The sequence below is a fragment of the Molossus molossus genome, unplaced genomic scaffold, assembly GCF_014108415.1.
Source record: "Molossus molossus isolate mMolMol1 unplaced genomic scaffold, mMolMol1.p scaffold_m16_p_2, whole genome shotgun sequence".
NCBI lineage: Eukaryota > Metazoa > Chordata > Mammalia > Chiroptera > Molossidae > Molossus > Molossus molossus.
In genome coordinates, this window is record NW_023425355.1 from 88,012,140 (window position 1) to 88,029,427 (window position 17,288).

At 38.1% G+C, this 17,288-nt stretch overlaps 1 protein-coding gene across 1 annotated transcript in view; it reads left to right on the forward strand.

Moving 5' to 3' along the window:
* Positions 1-15,771: 15,771 nt before the first annotated feature.
* MAMLD1 (mastermind like domain containing 1) overlaps positions 15,772-17,288 on the forward strand; it is an 87,117-nt gene continuing 85,600 nt past the window's right edge. The window contains exon 1 of the mRNA XM_036270094.1: positions 15,772-15,867. Coding sequence (XP_036125987.1) covers positions 15,772-15,867 — 96 coding nt within the window. The remainder of the gene's footprint in view (positions 15,868-17,288) is intronic.

Genomic DNA, 17,288 nt, shown 5'->3' on the forward strand with positions numbered 1-17,288 from the left:
CTGGGTTGTTTCCAGTTTGGGGCTATTGTGAATAAAGCTACTGTAAACGTTCATTTGCAAATATTTGTATGAACACAAATCTTTATTCCTCTGGGATAAATAACCAGGAGTGCAATTTCTGGGTCATATAGTAGTTGCATGTTTAGTTTTTTAAGAAATAGCCAAATGTTTTTCAGAATGGCTGTACCATTTTTTATTCTCCCAGCAATGCATAATTGATCCAGTTTTTCCCATTGTAGCCAGTATTTGGTGTTGTCACTATTTTTTTATAAAGTTAAAATTTGCATAACAATTCAGTGTCATTGTGTACATTTACAATGTATTAAACCACTACCTCTATCTAATTCCTAACCATTTACATCACCCCAAAATAAATGTCCACACTTATTAAGCAGCTATTCCCCATTCTTCCCTCCCCCAAGCCCCTGGCAACAACCAATCTGCTTTCTGTCTCTGGATTTACTTATTCTGGACATTTCACATAAATGGAATCATGCAATATATGACTCTTTTTGACTGGCCTCTTTCACTTAGCATACTGTTAGCAAGGTTCATCATATTGAATGTAGAAGTATTTCACTCCTGTATATGGCTAAATAACAGTCCATGGTATGGATATACCAAAATTTGTTTATCCATTTATACATTGATAAATATTTGAGTTGTTTCTACCTTTTGGTTATTGTGAATAATGCTGCAATGAACATTTGTGTAGAATTATTTGAGTACTTACTTTCAATTCTTTTAGGTGTGGAATTGTGGGGTCAGATAATTTCTTTCTGAGTAACCACCAAATTATTTTCCATAGCAGCTGTAACATTTTACATTACCAGTAATGTATAAATATTCCAATCTCTACACATTCTTGTCAACACTTGTTACTTTCCTTTTTTTATTATGCTATCCTAGTGAGTGGAAATTGGTATGTCATAGTTTTGATTTGTCTTTTCCAAATGCCTAATGATATTGAGCACTTTTGTATGTGCTTGTTGGCCATAAGCATATCTTCTTTTGAAAAATGTCTTAATTGCCCATTTCTTAATTGTTTTGTCTTTTTATTGTTGACTTGTAAGATTCTTCTCAGATATATGATTTGCAAATGTTTTCTCCCATTCTGTAGATTGTTTTTTCACTGTCTTGCTAATGTCCTTTTATGTACAATTTTTAATTTTAATGAAGTCCAAATTGTCTATTTTTTGTTGCTTATGCTTTTAGTGTCATATCTAAGAATTCACTGACAAATCCAATACGATGAAGATTTTCCTTTATATTTACTTCTACACATTTTATAGTTTTAGCTCCTATGTTCAGGCTATTGATCCATTTTTAGTTGATTTTAATATATGGTATGTAGTAGGTGGTCTAACTTCATCCCATCACTATTTGTTAAAGAGATTATTCTTTCATTCACTAAATAGTCTTGACACCCTTTTTGAATATCAATTGGGTTTATTTCTGGATTCTCAAGTCTCTTCCATTGGCTTATATGTCTGTCCTTATGCCAGTACCACATTGTTTTTATTTTTTTTTAATTAATTTATTTATTTATTTGTTTGTTTGTTTATTTATTTATTTATTTATTTATTTATTTATTTTTGTTACAGATGTTTCTCCCTCCCTGCCCTGTCTCCAGCTTTGTTGTCCATGTCCATTGTTCATGAATACATGCATATAAGTTCTGTGGTTTATCTCTCCCCCACCACCCCCTCTTCTGGGGATCCACATTGTTTTGATTACGGTGGCTTTATACTAAGTTTTTAAATTGGAAAGTGTTAATTTTCCAACTTGTTCTTCCTTTTCAATATTGTTTTAAGGTGATTATATGATTGTTATTCTTTTGACTGTTAGTATGGTGGATAATGTGGGATGACTTTTAAATACTGAACAAGCCTTGCATCCATAGATTAAACCCAACTAGATCATAGTGTACAATTCTTCTCATAAATTGCTAAAACTTTGTTAAAGATTTTTGTGTCTATGTACATGAGAAATATTAGGCTGTAGTTTTCTAATTTTGTACAGTCTTTGTCTTTGTTGTCAGTAACACAGTGAGTTTGGGAGTGTTCCTTCCTCTTTTATTTTCTAAAAGATGTGTAGGATTGATGCTAATTCTTCTTTAAACAATTAGAATAATTCTCTAATAAAATCATCATTCCTTGTAGTTTTGATTGTCCAGAGATTTGTTTTTTCTTAAATATGTTTTTATTGATTGTTTAGGGAGAGAGAGATAGAAACATCAATGTGAGAGAAACACCAATCAGCTGCCTCATGTACACTCCCCACTGTGGATCGAGCTCACAACCTGGGCATGTGCCCTGACTGGGAATCAAACTAGGACCTCTCAGTCCATGGGCTAACACTCAATCCATTGAGCCACACCAGCCGGGCCAGAGAATTATTTTTAGGTTATGAATTTAATTACTTTAATAATTATAAGTAAGTCTGGTAACATTATTTTATATTGGGTGAATTTGGTAGTTCGAGCTTCTGGAATTAGTCCACTTCATCTAATTTGCAGATGTATGTATGTAGAGTTATTTGTAGCAGTCCCTTATTATATTTTACATGTCTACAGGGTAAGTAGTAATATCCCCCTTTTCATTCCATTATTGGCAATTTGTATCTTCCCTCTTATTTCTTTATCAGTTTTGCTAGAGTATTTTCAATTTTAATATTTTGTCAGAGAACTACCTTTTATGATCTGGGTTTTACCATTATTTTTCTGTTTTCAGTATCAATAATAATATCTGTTTTTGTGTGTGTGTTTGTTTGTTGTTGTTGTTATTTTTATTTTATTTTAATGTCTATTGATTTTAGAGAGAGAAACATCATTTTGTTTTTGCACTTATTTATGCATTGCATGTGTCCTGATCAGGGATCGAACCCACAATCTTGGGTTATAAGGACGATGCTCTAACCAATTGAGCTACCTGGCTAGGGCTTCAATTGAGTAGTCTTGTTCAGGAAAGCTCTTCTTCTTCTCTCTTGCACTTTGGTTATTGCCATGGAGTAGCACATAATCAGTAGCTGTTGGCCCTCCAGCCTGAGCTCTAGTGTTAGATGTGGAGCAGAGCTGTCTCCAACCCACAGACTTGAAGAAGAAATGCTTCAGCCAACCTTCAGATGCATGAGGATTTAATAAATGTTCTTTGTTATGCTACTGAAGTTTTGTGATTGTTTTCTTTGAAGAAAAAGATGGCTTAATGTAAAGATAAAAAATGCTCAGTTTTACATGAGAATAATGACAATATTATTGATGTGGTTGATGGTAAGAGGGAAAGAACTGAATCCCAGGCCAATTTAGAGTTTCAGAGAAGTAAACAGCAATGAGTTTTTTTTTGTTTTTTTTTTTAATTTTATTTATTTATTTTTTTGTTACAGATATTTTACCTTTTTACCCCATTGGCACCCCCCACCCCCCCCCCTCCACCCTGTCCCCGGCTTAGTTGTCCATGTCCATTGGTCATGCATACATGCATATAAGTTCTGTGGTTTATCTCTTCCCACCCCCCCACCCCCCATCCCCTCTTCTGAGGGATGTCAGTCTGTACCCTACTTCCATGTGTCTGGGTCTACTGTATTCCTCAGACTGTTATGTTCATTATATTCCGTATATAAGTGAGATCATGTGGTATTTGTCTTTTTCTGCTTGGCTTCTTTCACTTAGGATAATACTTTCCAGGTCCCTCCATGTCGTCTCAAAGGATAAGAGATCTTTCTTTCTTACCGCTTCATAGTATTCCATTGTGTATATGTACCACAGCTTTTTGATCCATTCGTCTACTGGTGGACACTTGGGCTGTTTCCAGATCTTAGCTATTGTAAATAGTGCTGCTATGAACATGGGGGTACATATATTCTTCCTGATTGGTGTTTCAGGCTTCTTAGGGTATATTCCCAGCAGTGGGATCACTGGGTCGAATGGAAGTTCAATTTTTAATTTTTTGAGGTAGCACCATATTGTTTTCCATAGCGGCTGCACCAGTCTGCATTCCCACCAGCAGTGTATTAGAGTCCCCTTTTCTCCACACCCTCGCCAACACTTGTTGTTTGATGATTTGTTGATGGCGGCCATTCTGACAGGTGTGAAGTGATACCTCATTGTTGTTTTAATTTGCATCTCTCTGATGATTAGTGATGTTGAGCATTTCTTCATATGTCTCTTGGCCATTTGTATGTCCTGTTTGGAGAGGTGTCTATTCAGCTCCTCTGCCCATTTTGTAATTGGGTTCTTTGTCTTCCTTTTGTGGAGTTGTATGAGCACTCTGTATATACTGGAAATTAACCCCTTATCTGATACATCATTGGCAATGATGTTCTCCCATACAGTGGGTTGCCTTTCCATTTTGATGATTGTTTCTTTTGCTGTGCAGAAGCTTTTTAGTTTGATGTAGTCCCATGTGTTCATTTTCTCCTTTATTTCTGTTGCCTTAGGTGATGTATCAGTGAAAATTCTGCTCTGTATGATGTCCGAAATTTTGTTGCCTACATTTTCTTCTAGAATTTTTATGGATTCACGGGTCACATTTCAGTCTTTTATCCATTACGAGTTTATTTTTGTGTATGGTGTAAGTTGATGGTCTAGTTTCATTTTTTTGCATGTAGCTGTCCAATTTTCCCAACACCATTTATTAAAGAGGCTGTCTTTACTCCACTGTATGCTCTTGCCACCTTTGTCAAATATTAATTGAGCGTATTGCCTTGGGTCCATTTCTGGGTTTTCAGTTCTGTTCCACTGGTCTATATGCCTGTTCTTGTGCCAGTACCAGGCTGTTTTGGTTACAGTCGCTTTGTAGTATAACCTGATATCTGGTATTGTGATCCCTCCAACTTTGTTCTTCTTTTTCAAGATTGCTGTGGCTATTCGGGGTCTTTTTTGGTTCCATATGAACTTTTGAAGTATTTGTTCTAGTTCTATGAAATATGTCGTTGGTATTTTGATGGGGATTGCATTGAATCTATAGATTGCTTTGGGTAGTATGGACATTTTAATTATGTTAATTCTTCCAATCCATGAACAAGGTATGTGCTTCCACATTTTTATATCTTCCTCTATTTCTTTTTTCAATGACCTGTAGTTTTCTGCAAATAGGTCTTTTACTTCTTTGGTTAAGTTTATTCCTAGGTATCGTAATTTTTTTGGAGCGATGGTAAATGGGATTGTTTTTTCAGTTTCTCTTTCTGTGAGTTCATCATTGATGTACAAGAATGCCGTCGATTTCTTGACGTTAATTTTGTATCCTGCTACTTTGCCAAATTCAATTATTAAGTCTAATAGGTTTTTGATGGAGTCTTTAGGGTTTTCTATGTACAATATCATGTCATCTGCAAATAATGACAGTTTTACTTCCTCCTTTCCAATTTGGATCCCTTTTATTTTTTCTTCATGTCTGATTGCTGTGGCTAAGACTTCCAGTACAATGTTAAATAAGAGTGGCGAAAGTGGACATCCCTGTCTTGTTCCTGTTCTTAATGGAAATGTTTTTAGTTTCTGTCCATTGAGTATGATGTTGGCTGTAGGTCTTTCATATATGGCCTTTATTATGTTGAGATATGATCCCTCTATTCCTACATTGCTGAGCGTTTTTACCAGAAATGGATGCTGGATTTTGTCGAATGCTTTTTCAGCATCTATTGATATGATCATGTGGTTTTTATTCTTCATTTTGTTTATGTGGTGTATCACGTTTATTGATTTGCGAATATTGTACCAGCCTTGCATCCCTGGAATGAATCCCACTTGGTCATGGTGAATAATTTTTTTGATGTATTTCTGGATCCGATTTGCTAGTATTTTGTTCAGGATTTTGGCGTCTATGTTCATCAGGGATATTGGCCTGTAGTTTTCTTTCTTCGTAGTGTCTTTTTCGGGTTTTGGAATTAGAATTATGCTGGCCTCATAGAACGTGTTTGGAAGTCTTCCTTCTTCTTGAATTTTTTGAAATAGTTTGAGGAGAATGGGTGTTAGTTCTTTTTTGAATGTTCGGTAAAACTCCCCCGTGAAACCATCTGGGCCTGGGCTTTTGTTTGCTGGGAGAGTCTTGATTACCTCTTCAATTTCCTTAGTTGTTATTGGTCTGTTCAAGTTTTCTATCTCTTCCGGGAATAGTTTTGGGAGACTGTGTGTTTGTAGAAATTTGTCCATTTCGCTGAGATTGTCGAATTTGTTGCCATATAGTTGTTCATAGTAGTTGTTAACGATCTTTTGTATTTCCGTGGTGTTGGTTGTTACTTCTCCTCTTTCATTTCTGATTTTGTGTATTTGGGTTCTCTCTCTTTGTTTCTTGGTGAGTCTAGCTAAGGGTCCATCTATCTTTTTTATCTTTTCGAAAAACCAGCTCTTTGTTTCATTGATCCTTTGAATTGTTTTTTTGGTCTCTATGTCATTTATTTCTGCTCTGATCTTTACTATTTCCTTCCTTCTACTTGCTCTGGGGTTTTCTTTTTGTTTGCTTTCTAACTCTTTAAGTTGTGAGGTTAGACAGTCAATTAGAAATTTTTCTTGTTTTTTGAGGTAGGCCTGTAGTGCTATGAACTTCCCTCTCAGAACTGCTTTCGCTGCATCCCATAGATTTTGTGTTCTTGTGTGTTCATTTTCATTGGTTTCCAGGAAGTTTTTAATTTCTTCCTTGATCTCCTCCGTGACCCATTCATTGTTTAATAACATGCTATTTAGCCTCCATGTGTTGAAATGTCTTTGCATGTTCTTGGTGCAATTGATTTCTAGTTTCATGCCATTGTGATCTGAGAAGATGCTTGATATGATTTCAATCTTCTTGAACTTGTAGAGATTTAGTTTGTGTCCTATCATGTGGTCTATCTTTGAGAATGTCCCATGTGCACTGGAGAAGAATGTGTATTCTGTAGTTTTGGGGTGTAATTCTCTGTAGATATCTATTAAATCCGTTTGGTCTAGTGCTTCATTTAGAGTCTCTGTTTCCTTGCTAATTTTTTTGCCTAGAGGATCTATCCAGTGCTGTCAACGGGGTGTTGAAGTCCCCTGCTATGATTGTATTGTTGTCGATTTCTCCTTGGAAGTCCTCCAGAAGATTTTTAATATATTTTGGTGCTCCTATATTGGGTGCATATATGTTTATCAAGGTTATATCTTCCTGTTGGATAGATCCTTTCAATATTATGTAGTGGCCGTCTTTGTCTCTAGTTATGGTCTTCATTTTGAAATCTATTTTATCAGATATGAGAATTGCTACCCCAGCTTTTTTTTGCTTTCCATTTGCTTGGAAAATTTTTTTCCATCCCTTCACTTTCAACCTATGTGAGTTTTTTGTTGAGAGGTGGGTCTCTTGTAAACAACATATAGATGAGTCATGCTTTCTTATCCAATCAGCTACTCTGTGTCTTTTTATGGGAGCATTCAATCCATTTACGTTTAAGGTGATTATTGATATGTACTTATTTATTGCCATTTTTGTTTAGTGTAGTTCTATTTTTCTTCCCATTTCTACTGCTAATTACAGCAGTCTTTTTAACATTTCTTGCAGTGCTGGTTTGGTGCTAATGTATTCCCTTAGCTTTTTTTTGTCTGGGAAGCTCTTTATTTGATCTTCTATTTTGAATGATAGCCTTGCTGGGTAGAGTAGTCTTGGATTCAGATTCTTGTTTTTCATGACCTTGATTACTTCATGCCATTCTCTTCTGGCCTGTAGTGTTTCTTGTGAGAAGTCAGCTGAGAGCCTTATGGGGTTCCCTTTGTAGGTAACCTGTTGCTTATCTCTCGCTGCTTTTAGGATTCTCTCTTTGTCTTTAATTTGTGGCATTTTAATTACTATGTGTCTTGGTGTGGGCCTGTTTGGGTTCTTCTTACTTGGGACTCTCTGTGCTTCTTGAACTTGAATGCCTTCTTCCTTCACCAAATTAGGGAAGTTTTCTCTCACTATTTTTTTGAATATATTCTCTATCCCTTGCTCATTTTCTTCTTCTTCGGGGACTCCTATGATGCGAATATTATTACGTTTCCAGTTGTCCCACAGTTCTCTTAAGCTGTCTTCCTGTTTTTTAATAGTTTTTTCCTTTTGTTTTTCTGATTGGTTGATTTTTTCTACCCTGTCTTCTAATTCACTGATCCGGTCCTCAGCTTCCCCTACTCTGCTTTTTAAACCTTCCAATGTGTTTTTCATTTCGGATATGTCATTTTTTATCTCTTCTTGTTGGTTTTTAATTTCCATTTGGCTTATTTTCAGTGTCTCTATGTCCTTACTCATGCTGTTCAGCTTCCTCAAGATCATGGCTCTGAATTCTAGCTCTGTTAACATGCCTAATTGCTCCACATTGATCTCATCTTCTGTGGAGGTGTCTTCCTCTTTCATTTGTCTTCTGTTTCTGTGTTTCACCATTTTGGCTATCACTGTGGGCTTTGGAGCCTGTCAAGTTCTCCCTGTGGGTGTTGGTGTTCTGCTGTTTGTGGCTCCCTCTCCTGTGTTTAGATGAGTGAGGGAGGACCCGCGTTGAACACCACTGTCAAGTCTTACTTTCCTGGTTAAAGTTGCCAGCCCAGGAAACGTACTGTTATCCTCTAGCTTTTTGCCTGGAGGCTAGCAGTCTAGGTTAATTGATGAGTTTTGGGTTGTCAGTTGATTGAAAAACTCCCTCTGGTGCTCAGCCAAGGGGCTTTCACAAGGGTGGGGCAGATGCTGGTCGTTAGTGAGCCTCAATTAACACTTCAATGGCCCACAGGGTGGGGTTGGATCTCCGAGGGAGGGGCTGCTGCCTCTCCCCAGAGCCCTGGGAAGGAGCAGTGTGGCCACCGTCCTGAGTGGCTGCACTCAGCCAAAGCTCTGAGCGCCCTCCAAACCCCGAGTGTCCCGACACAGTTCCAGTCCAGTCTGCCCTCCCTCCGCCGGAGCCCAAGGTGAGTGGCTGTGGCTGTTTCAGCCTCTGTCCCGGCTCTGCGCTGTGGGGCCGTCTGGGAGTGTAACCCGCGGGCGCCGCTTATAGCTAAGGCCGCTGCCGAGCTGCCGACCGTGGGCTCCCAGCCCCGTCTCGCGCCTTCGCAAGCCTACCGGGATGGAGTCAGTGTCCCTCGTTGTATGGTCCTCCAAGCTGCTTTTCTGTTGGTTTTTCCCGTCGATTTGTCTGTGTTATAGTTGTAATTCCAGTTTGGTTCTGGGAGACGGTCTGTGTAGCTCCGTTCACTCCGCCGCCATTTTTCGGTTCAGCAATGAGTTTTTAAAGAAGTCTATGACCCTCTGAAACCAACGATTTCTCTATTTTAAAAGTTGAATGATTTTAGTGAACTTCGATCTTATCCCATGCATCCTTTTATTTTATTATTAATTTATTTTTTTAACTTGTCTTTATTGTTGAATATATTACAGATGTTCCTCCTTTTTCCCCTATTGTTCCCCTCCTCCCCACTCCTGCCTTTCCTCACACTGTTGTCTGTGTCCATTAGTGATGCACATATGCATATAAGTTCTTTGGTTTATTTCTTCTCCCTCCAGCCCCCTTTCCTTTTATTTGAGGTTTGTCAGTCTAACAACCAATTTGTATTTCTTAATCCCTTCACCTTTTCCACCCATTCCTCCAACACCCCTCCCATCTGGCAACCAACAAAATGTTCTCTGTATCTAGGAGAATGTTTCTGTTCTGCTTGTTCATTTTGTTTGGAGGTTCAATTGTTGATAGATATGTATTTACTGCCATTTGGCTTGTTCACATTTTTTATCTTCTTTTTTCTTCAAGAAGACCCTTCAATATTTCATATAATAATGGTTTGGTGGTGATGAACTCCGTTAGCTTTTTCTTGTCTTGGAAACTCTTCATATGTCCATCCACTGTAAATGATACCTTTGCAGGATAAAGTAATCTTGGTTGTAAGTTCTTGCTTTTCAAAAATATCTGTTTTTAAAATATCCCCTTATTTCTATTTGCTTTGGGTTTATTTAGCTGGTTTTTATTTTCATTTATTTATTTTTTGCATTCTTAGGTAGAAACTTCTGTGATTGATATTAGACTTTTTCTCATTTCTATTATAAGCATTTAGTGCTATAAATGTCCCTCTCAGCATAATGTGTCCCACAAGTGTTGATGTACTGTATCTTCCTTCAATTCAATATATGTTTGTTTTTGTTTTTAACTTATTTTTAATTATAGTTGACATACAATTTTGGGGAAAATTATACCTTTATTTATATCAATCTCTAGTTAAAATTACCATTTCCTTCCATTATAAATGTACAGGGTATCCCCAAAAAATTTATACAGGGTGTCTGTAGATTCTATTGTATTTTTGAAAATGAAATGTGGTTTAATAAACACTGGCTTTATTTTATTTATTTTTTTATCCTTACCTGAGGACATTTTTTGCATTTATCTTCAAATAGAGCGGGAGGGAGAGAGGGAGAGAGAGAAACATCGATGTGAAAGGGCCACATCGAGTGGTCGCCACCTGCATGACCCAACCAGGGCCAGGGACAAACTGAAACCAAGGTACGTGCCCTTAGTGGGAAACGAACCTGGGTCTCTATGGTCCACGGGCCAATGCTCTAACTGCTGAGCCAAACTGGCCAGGGCTAAACACTAGCTTTATAAATATAATTTTGGTGTATATGTATATTTTGGACACCCTATAGGTAACAAATTACAGTAGCTTTATCAGTGACATTGTCACCAAAAGAAATTATAATTTTTTTTTCACATCATATTATAGTTTTTCAAGATACTATAAAATATAATTTATTTAAGGTAATATATTAGATCGAGAGGAAGATACAAACAAGTGGAAGCATATACATATTCCATGTTCATGGATTGGAAGAAGTAACATCATTAAAATGTCCAAAGTAGTCAGGCCGGTGGCTCAGTGGCTTAAATATTGTGTCATGGACTGAGAGGTCCTGGTTCAATTCCTGGTCAGGGCACATACCCATGGGGGTGTGTGGGAGGCAGCTGATCAAAGTTTCTCACATGAATGTTTCTCTCCCTTTCTCTCTATCTAAGCAATCAATAAAAACATATTTAAATAAATAAAAAAAGGTCCATACAACCTAAGGCAATCTACAGATTCAATGCAATTTCTATTAAAATACCAATGGCATATTTCACAGACCTATAACAAATATTTTAAAAACTTATATGGAACCAAAAAAGACTCAGAATAGCCTCAGTAATCTTGAGAAAGAAGAACAAAGTTGGAGGGAATCACAATACCAGATATTAAAATATACTACAAAGCCATTGTAATCAAAACAGTCTGGCACTAGCACAAGAACATGCATATAGATCAATGGAACAGAACAGAGCCCAGATATTAATCCATGCCTTTATGGAGTAAAGGAAGTCTCTATAATAAATGGTGTTGGGAAAATAGGAGAGGTACATGCAAAAAAAAAGAAAAGGAGAAGAAGAAGAAAAGAAACCAGACCACCAACTTGCACCATGCACAAGAACAAACTCAAAATGGATAAAAGACTTACATATAAGTCATGAAACCATACAAATCCTAGAAAAAAAATAGGCAGTAAAATTTTAGACATCTTGTGTGGCAGCATTTTTGCTGATACATTTCCTAGAGCAAGGGAAACAAAGGAAAAAAAAGAAAAGAAATGCCTCTGCACAGCAGAAGAAACCATCAACAAAATGAAAAGGGAACCCATGTAGGGAAGAACATATTCACCAATGATACATCTCATAAGGGGTTAATATTCAAATATATAAAGAACTTATACAACTCAACACCAGGCCCTGGCCGGTTTGGCTCAGCGGTTAGAGCGTCGGCCTGTGGTACAGAGAGACCCGGGTTGGTTCCCGCTAAGGACATGTACCTCGGTTGCAGTTTGTCCCCGGCCCTGGTTGGTCATGCGGGTGGCAGCCACTCGATGTGTCCCTTCACATCGATGTTTCTCTCTCTCTCTCTCTTCCTCTCTCTCCCTCCTGCTCTATCTGAACAAAAAATGGAAAATGTCCTCAGTTGAGGATAAAAAAAAACAAAAAACAAAACAATTCAACACCAGGAAGACAAACAATCCAATTAAAACATGGACAAAGGACCTGAATAGACACTTCTGCAAAGAGGACATACAGATAGCCAATAGACATGACAAAGTGCTCAATGTCACTAGTCACCAGAGAGATAAAAATTAAAGCTGTACTGGGATATTATCTCACACCTGCCAGAAAGCTTACCATCAATACATCAACAAACAAGTACTGGCAAAGATATGGAGAAAATGGAATCCTAGTACACTGCTGGTGGCAATGCAGACTGTTGCAACCACTGTGGAAAACAGTATGGAGACAGAATGTTATATTAGTTTCAGGTGTACAACATAGAGATTAGACATTTATGTGTCTTAATGATGTGATCACCACAATAAGTCTAGTTCATTGTATTTAAAATTCTCTTGAGGCCTCTTCTTTAACTCATGCCTTTTTTTTTTAAGTGTGTTGTTTACTTTTCAAGTGTTTAGAAATATTTCTGTTGTCTTTCTGATATTCTTTTCTAATTTGATTCTGTTATAGTCAGAGAAAATACCATGTATTTTTTCCATTCTTTTAAAATTGTGTGGATTGTTTTATAGTCTAGAATAAGTTTATCTTGGTATATATTCTTTGGGTACTTAAAAATAACATAATTTTTATTTATTTATTTTTTTAAATGTGAAATGTTCTATAAATGTCAATTAGGCCCTGGCCGGTTAGACTCAGTGGTTGGAGCATCCGCCCGAGAACCAAAGAGGCGCGGGTTTGATTCTGGTCAAGGGCACGTACCTCGGTTGTGGTTTGGTCCCTGGCCCTGGTCAGAGTCATGCGGGAGGCAATCTATGTGTTTCTCTCACATTGATGTCTCTCTATCTCTGTCTCGATCTCTCTCTTTCTCTCTCTCCCTTCCCACTCTATCTGAAGATAAATGGAAAAATATCCTCGGGTTAAGATTTTTAAAAATTGTCAATTAGATCCTGTTGATGATGGTGCTGTTGAGTTTTTCTGTATTTGCTAATTTTCTGTCTAATTGTTCTATCAATTGTTGAGAGAGGATGTTGAAGACTCCACCAAAACTGTGAATTTTTCTATTTTCACCTTTCAGTTACTTTGTTTTTTGCTTTACATATCATGTAGTACTTTTGTTGGTGCACGCATATTTAGGATTACTATGTCTTCTTGGTGTACTGACCTTTTTATTATTATGTAATGCCCCTCTCTGTCCCTGGTAATTTTCTTTGCTCTGAAGTTTATCTGATATTACTAGAGTCACTGCTGCTATTTTTATTTACATTAGCATGATGTATCTCTCTTCCATCCTTTTACTTTCAACCTGCACATATGATTATTTTTGAGATGAGCATCTTGCAGACAGCATATAGTTGGGTCATGTTTTATTATTTACTCTACCAATTTCTGTTTTAATTAGTGTAGTTAGAAGATTTTCACTTAATGTGTATATTGATGTTAGTGCTTAATTCTGCCAATTTATTTTTATTTTGTTTATTATCTTCTTTTGTTTATCTATTTTCTTTTTCCTGACTTCCTGTGGGTTACATTAACATTTTTTAGAATTGTATTTGATGATTCATGTAGTATTTTTGCATGTATTTTTTAGTATACCATTTTAGTGGTTGCTGTAGGTATTACATCATTTATACACATCTTTTGACAGTCTACTGGAAATAACATGTTATCAGTTCCAATGAAGTAGAGAAATCTTTCCTGTCTTTCTACCCCTATACCCTCCTTTGTTTATAATGTAATTGTGTTACATATTTTCTCCATATACATTTAGAACCAAAATATGCAGTATTACAATTGGTGCTTCAAGCATTAAAGATAATTTAGAAAACTTGAGAGGAGAAGAAAAGTATATTATATTTACTCATGATTTCCCTTTTTTCATTGTTCTTTCCTCCTTCGTGATGTCCAAAATTCCTTCTTTTATCATTTCATCTTTATTTAGAGAACTTCCTTTGGCCATTCTCTTAGGAGAGGTCTGTTAACAAATTTTCTTATTTTTTCTTCATCTGATAATGTCTTGAATCCCTTTACATACCTGAAGCCTATTTTCATTGCATATAGGATTCTGGGTTGACAGTTCTGTTGCTTCAACACTTATTCTGTTTTAGCTGACTTCCTCTGATAATGCTCCAGCAGTGAAAGGGGGCACCATCTCATTTCTGCCATGTGGGTGTAGAAACCAGATTGCCCACTTAGCCTTCATTGACACCAGGTTTGGGCTCCTTATTACTGCTGAGCAGTGGTGATAGTTCCAATTCCCCAATGAGCTTCCATTGATGCTACCATGGCTGGAATGGGTAGGACTGTCTCATTACTGTCCCCTATGTGATTTCCACTGACATTGGCAGGGATGGGATGTGGACTCATTACCTGACTCTCTATTAGTGGGGACAGGGAGACATGAATCATTACTGCCAGGTGGGAGTGGAGTTTAGGCACCCCCCGCCCCTTGACTTTTGATGATGGTACTGGGTGGGAGGAACCACACTTTTTTTCTGTGGTGTTTAGCTGAATTAGAGCAGTTCTTATATAAAAGTTGTTTTTTTTGTTTGTTTGTTTTTGTCTTGGCAGGCTGCCTCTTTCCTGGTCCTTTGTCTAAAGAGAGCAAGATTTTGCTGGGTCCTTTTTGTCTTTGCCTGTTGGCATTTTGGGTCGTGGGCTTCTTCAGGTTCACATCCAGGATCATTGAGGCAAAAAATAACAACAACAACAACAATAACAGGCAGCTCACCACCATGCTGTTCCTCAGGTCCTAAATTTCCTATCCAGCCTGCCTTTTAATCCCTAACTTACAGTGTCTTCTTAAGTTTGTTTTATATATAATATCTAGAGGTTCTAGTTGTACTCACTGAGAAAATTACTTCTCCATTTTTTCAGAGTCAGAAGTCTAGACGTTGAAATTTTAGAGCCTGCTTCTATACTTCCAAGGAGATTTATGGGAAGGAGAGTTTTCTTCATATATGATGCTTCAGCAGAGCTCTTATTTCATGTCTACATCATGAAAAACAAATGAAACAAAACAACATGTAAAAAACAGCTTTACCTGAGTTTGTACATGTCTGTTCATCTGTCACAGAGGGCATACATTAGGGTGTTCATGATCACAGACGGCTTGGTTAATTTTGTGTAAGCCAGTGCACTGGGGTTTCATGAACCCCTCCCAACATCCACTGTTTCCTTCCACTGACTGTCAGATTATGAACTATTAGCTCAGATTATGAACTATTAGCTCGCTTAGCTGGGTGTTAACAGAGACAGGAGTGGGAGCTGCTCCTTCTATGGGCCATAAGGTTTGCTGTAGAGCTGAGGGGGCCAGCCCTAAGTCATCACCTGATCCAACCACCAGGGTTTTAATATAAGAAAGCTGTGTCAAAAACAGAAGAGCCCTTTCACAGAACTCACTGCATACCACTCAAAAGCAGAGCCAGACCTGGGACCCATATTCTCTTCCATTAAGCCCAGTGTTATTTTAGTTATGTCAGGCTGCTTCTCCACTCATCTCTCAGCTCCCAGTGAACTTTGCTCTGCCCCATGGCCAACCCATACAACTGCCTCACAGAAGTGCCCCTCATCTCCAGGGAAAGGAAGGGCTCAAAGAGATTGGTGGGGTGGGGAGAGAGACAGGAAAAATAATGTGGCTGACTCCACCCAAATATATCTCTCAGAGTGAAAGACTACTTCATGGGGTCATTGGTCTCATATTCATACCTGAAAGACAGTATACTTTTTGTCTCCCTAAGCCCTGTGTCTAGGTCGTTTGGGAAAGTACCTTGGAGAGTCAAGAATAAAATTGCAGGTCAAACAATGGATGACTGGAAAACTCAGCTTGTGCTCAAGAGTATGCTTCCCCATATCGTCATGGTGGGAAATCAGCAGGAGCCCAGAAAGCTCCAAGAATCGGTCAGACAATGGGCTATTTGGGGGGGGGGGGGGGGTTGAATGCTTCTAATCTTAAACTTGAATGTAAAATGTATTATTGAAATTCTGTGTGCAAACTTGATGGCAGGAAACCAACCTAAAATGTAAGGAACTGGAATCTGACATAGAAGAGATCTAGGAGATGAGCTGACCCTGCCCCTTTTGAGTTTCTGGTAGAGCAGGACATAGAGTCCAAGGCTCCATCTGGATTCCCAGTCCTATGATCTCTGCACTGCACCCCTTGAAATGGAAAAAGAGGAAGGGTGAGAGGGAATAAAAGCCTACTTTTTCTCTTCATAGAAACCAGGAGTGTGGAAATGACAGGCACTAGATGTATTGCATTAGCTTCCTGATACCACTGAAAGTAGGAAGCCAGTGAGTAGGATATAGAAAGAGATTTCCATTCAACTCTTCATGTCCTTTTAAAAACTTATTTGACAAATTTCTATTTTTCCTACTTGGAATTCAGACATCATTTATGTGTCAGAAAATCAGGTTTAGGGATTCCAGTTGTAGGTCCAGGATCCAGGATGACAGTGGAAGGCATCATGAAAGCCATTGGTTATTAAAAGCCTGCAACATTGCCAAACTACCAGGATTAGTTCGGTTAGTAGGAGTTGCAGCAAACACAATGGCTATTATTTCAGTGTATTAGGTCTACGGACCTAATCTCTGAAATTAATAGAGCAGGGAGGAAATGGCTCTTATAGAGCTGTGGGTATGCTTCCTTCCTGTTTAGAGAACTGGGAGCTTAGAACTCTGAGATAATATCATTGCATATAACTAGAGGGCCTGGTTTCTCCAATCCCAAGGGCAATCCACTTTTGGTAAGTCTGCTTTCTATTTAGTATAGGATTTTTATATGTGCACAGGATAGGAGGAGATTGTTTAAGTCTTGCTTTTCTTTTTCTCCTCATTGTCTTTCATTAACAAGATAATTGAGAATGTGGTATCAAGTTGAATATATAAACATTTATGAAACTTTGTTTACTGGAGTCCCAACTCTCTCAAAGATGGTAGTTAGAGGAGATGGCAGAGATGGAGCAATTACTTGGCCAGAGTCTGTCCTCCAAATTGCCAGCCCTTCTGCCAGGCATTGTCTGGGAGGCAAATTCTAACCTCCATCCCAGTTACTGTAGCCACAGGAAGACACTCGGTGCTAACATGGAGCTCTGTTGCATGTGCTGAGGCTCTCAGCAGCCCTGGTGTTTGCTGACTGAGGGACAGAAATGGACAGATTAAAAGCAGAATTACCTATCAGTTCACCATGAAACCTGCTATCCAAACAAGTTGTTGCAAGGCCCAGAATGTGAGCAGCAGTAGGAGTTCCTTTGTGGGAGCTGGGCTTTACTACTAGGGTATGACCTGAACTGGATCTCAGCTGTTTCTTTTGCTTGCTTTTC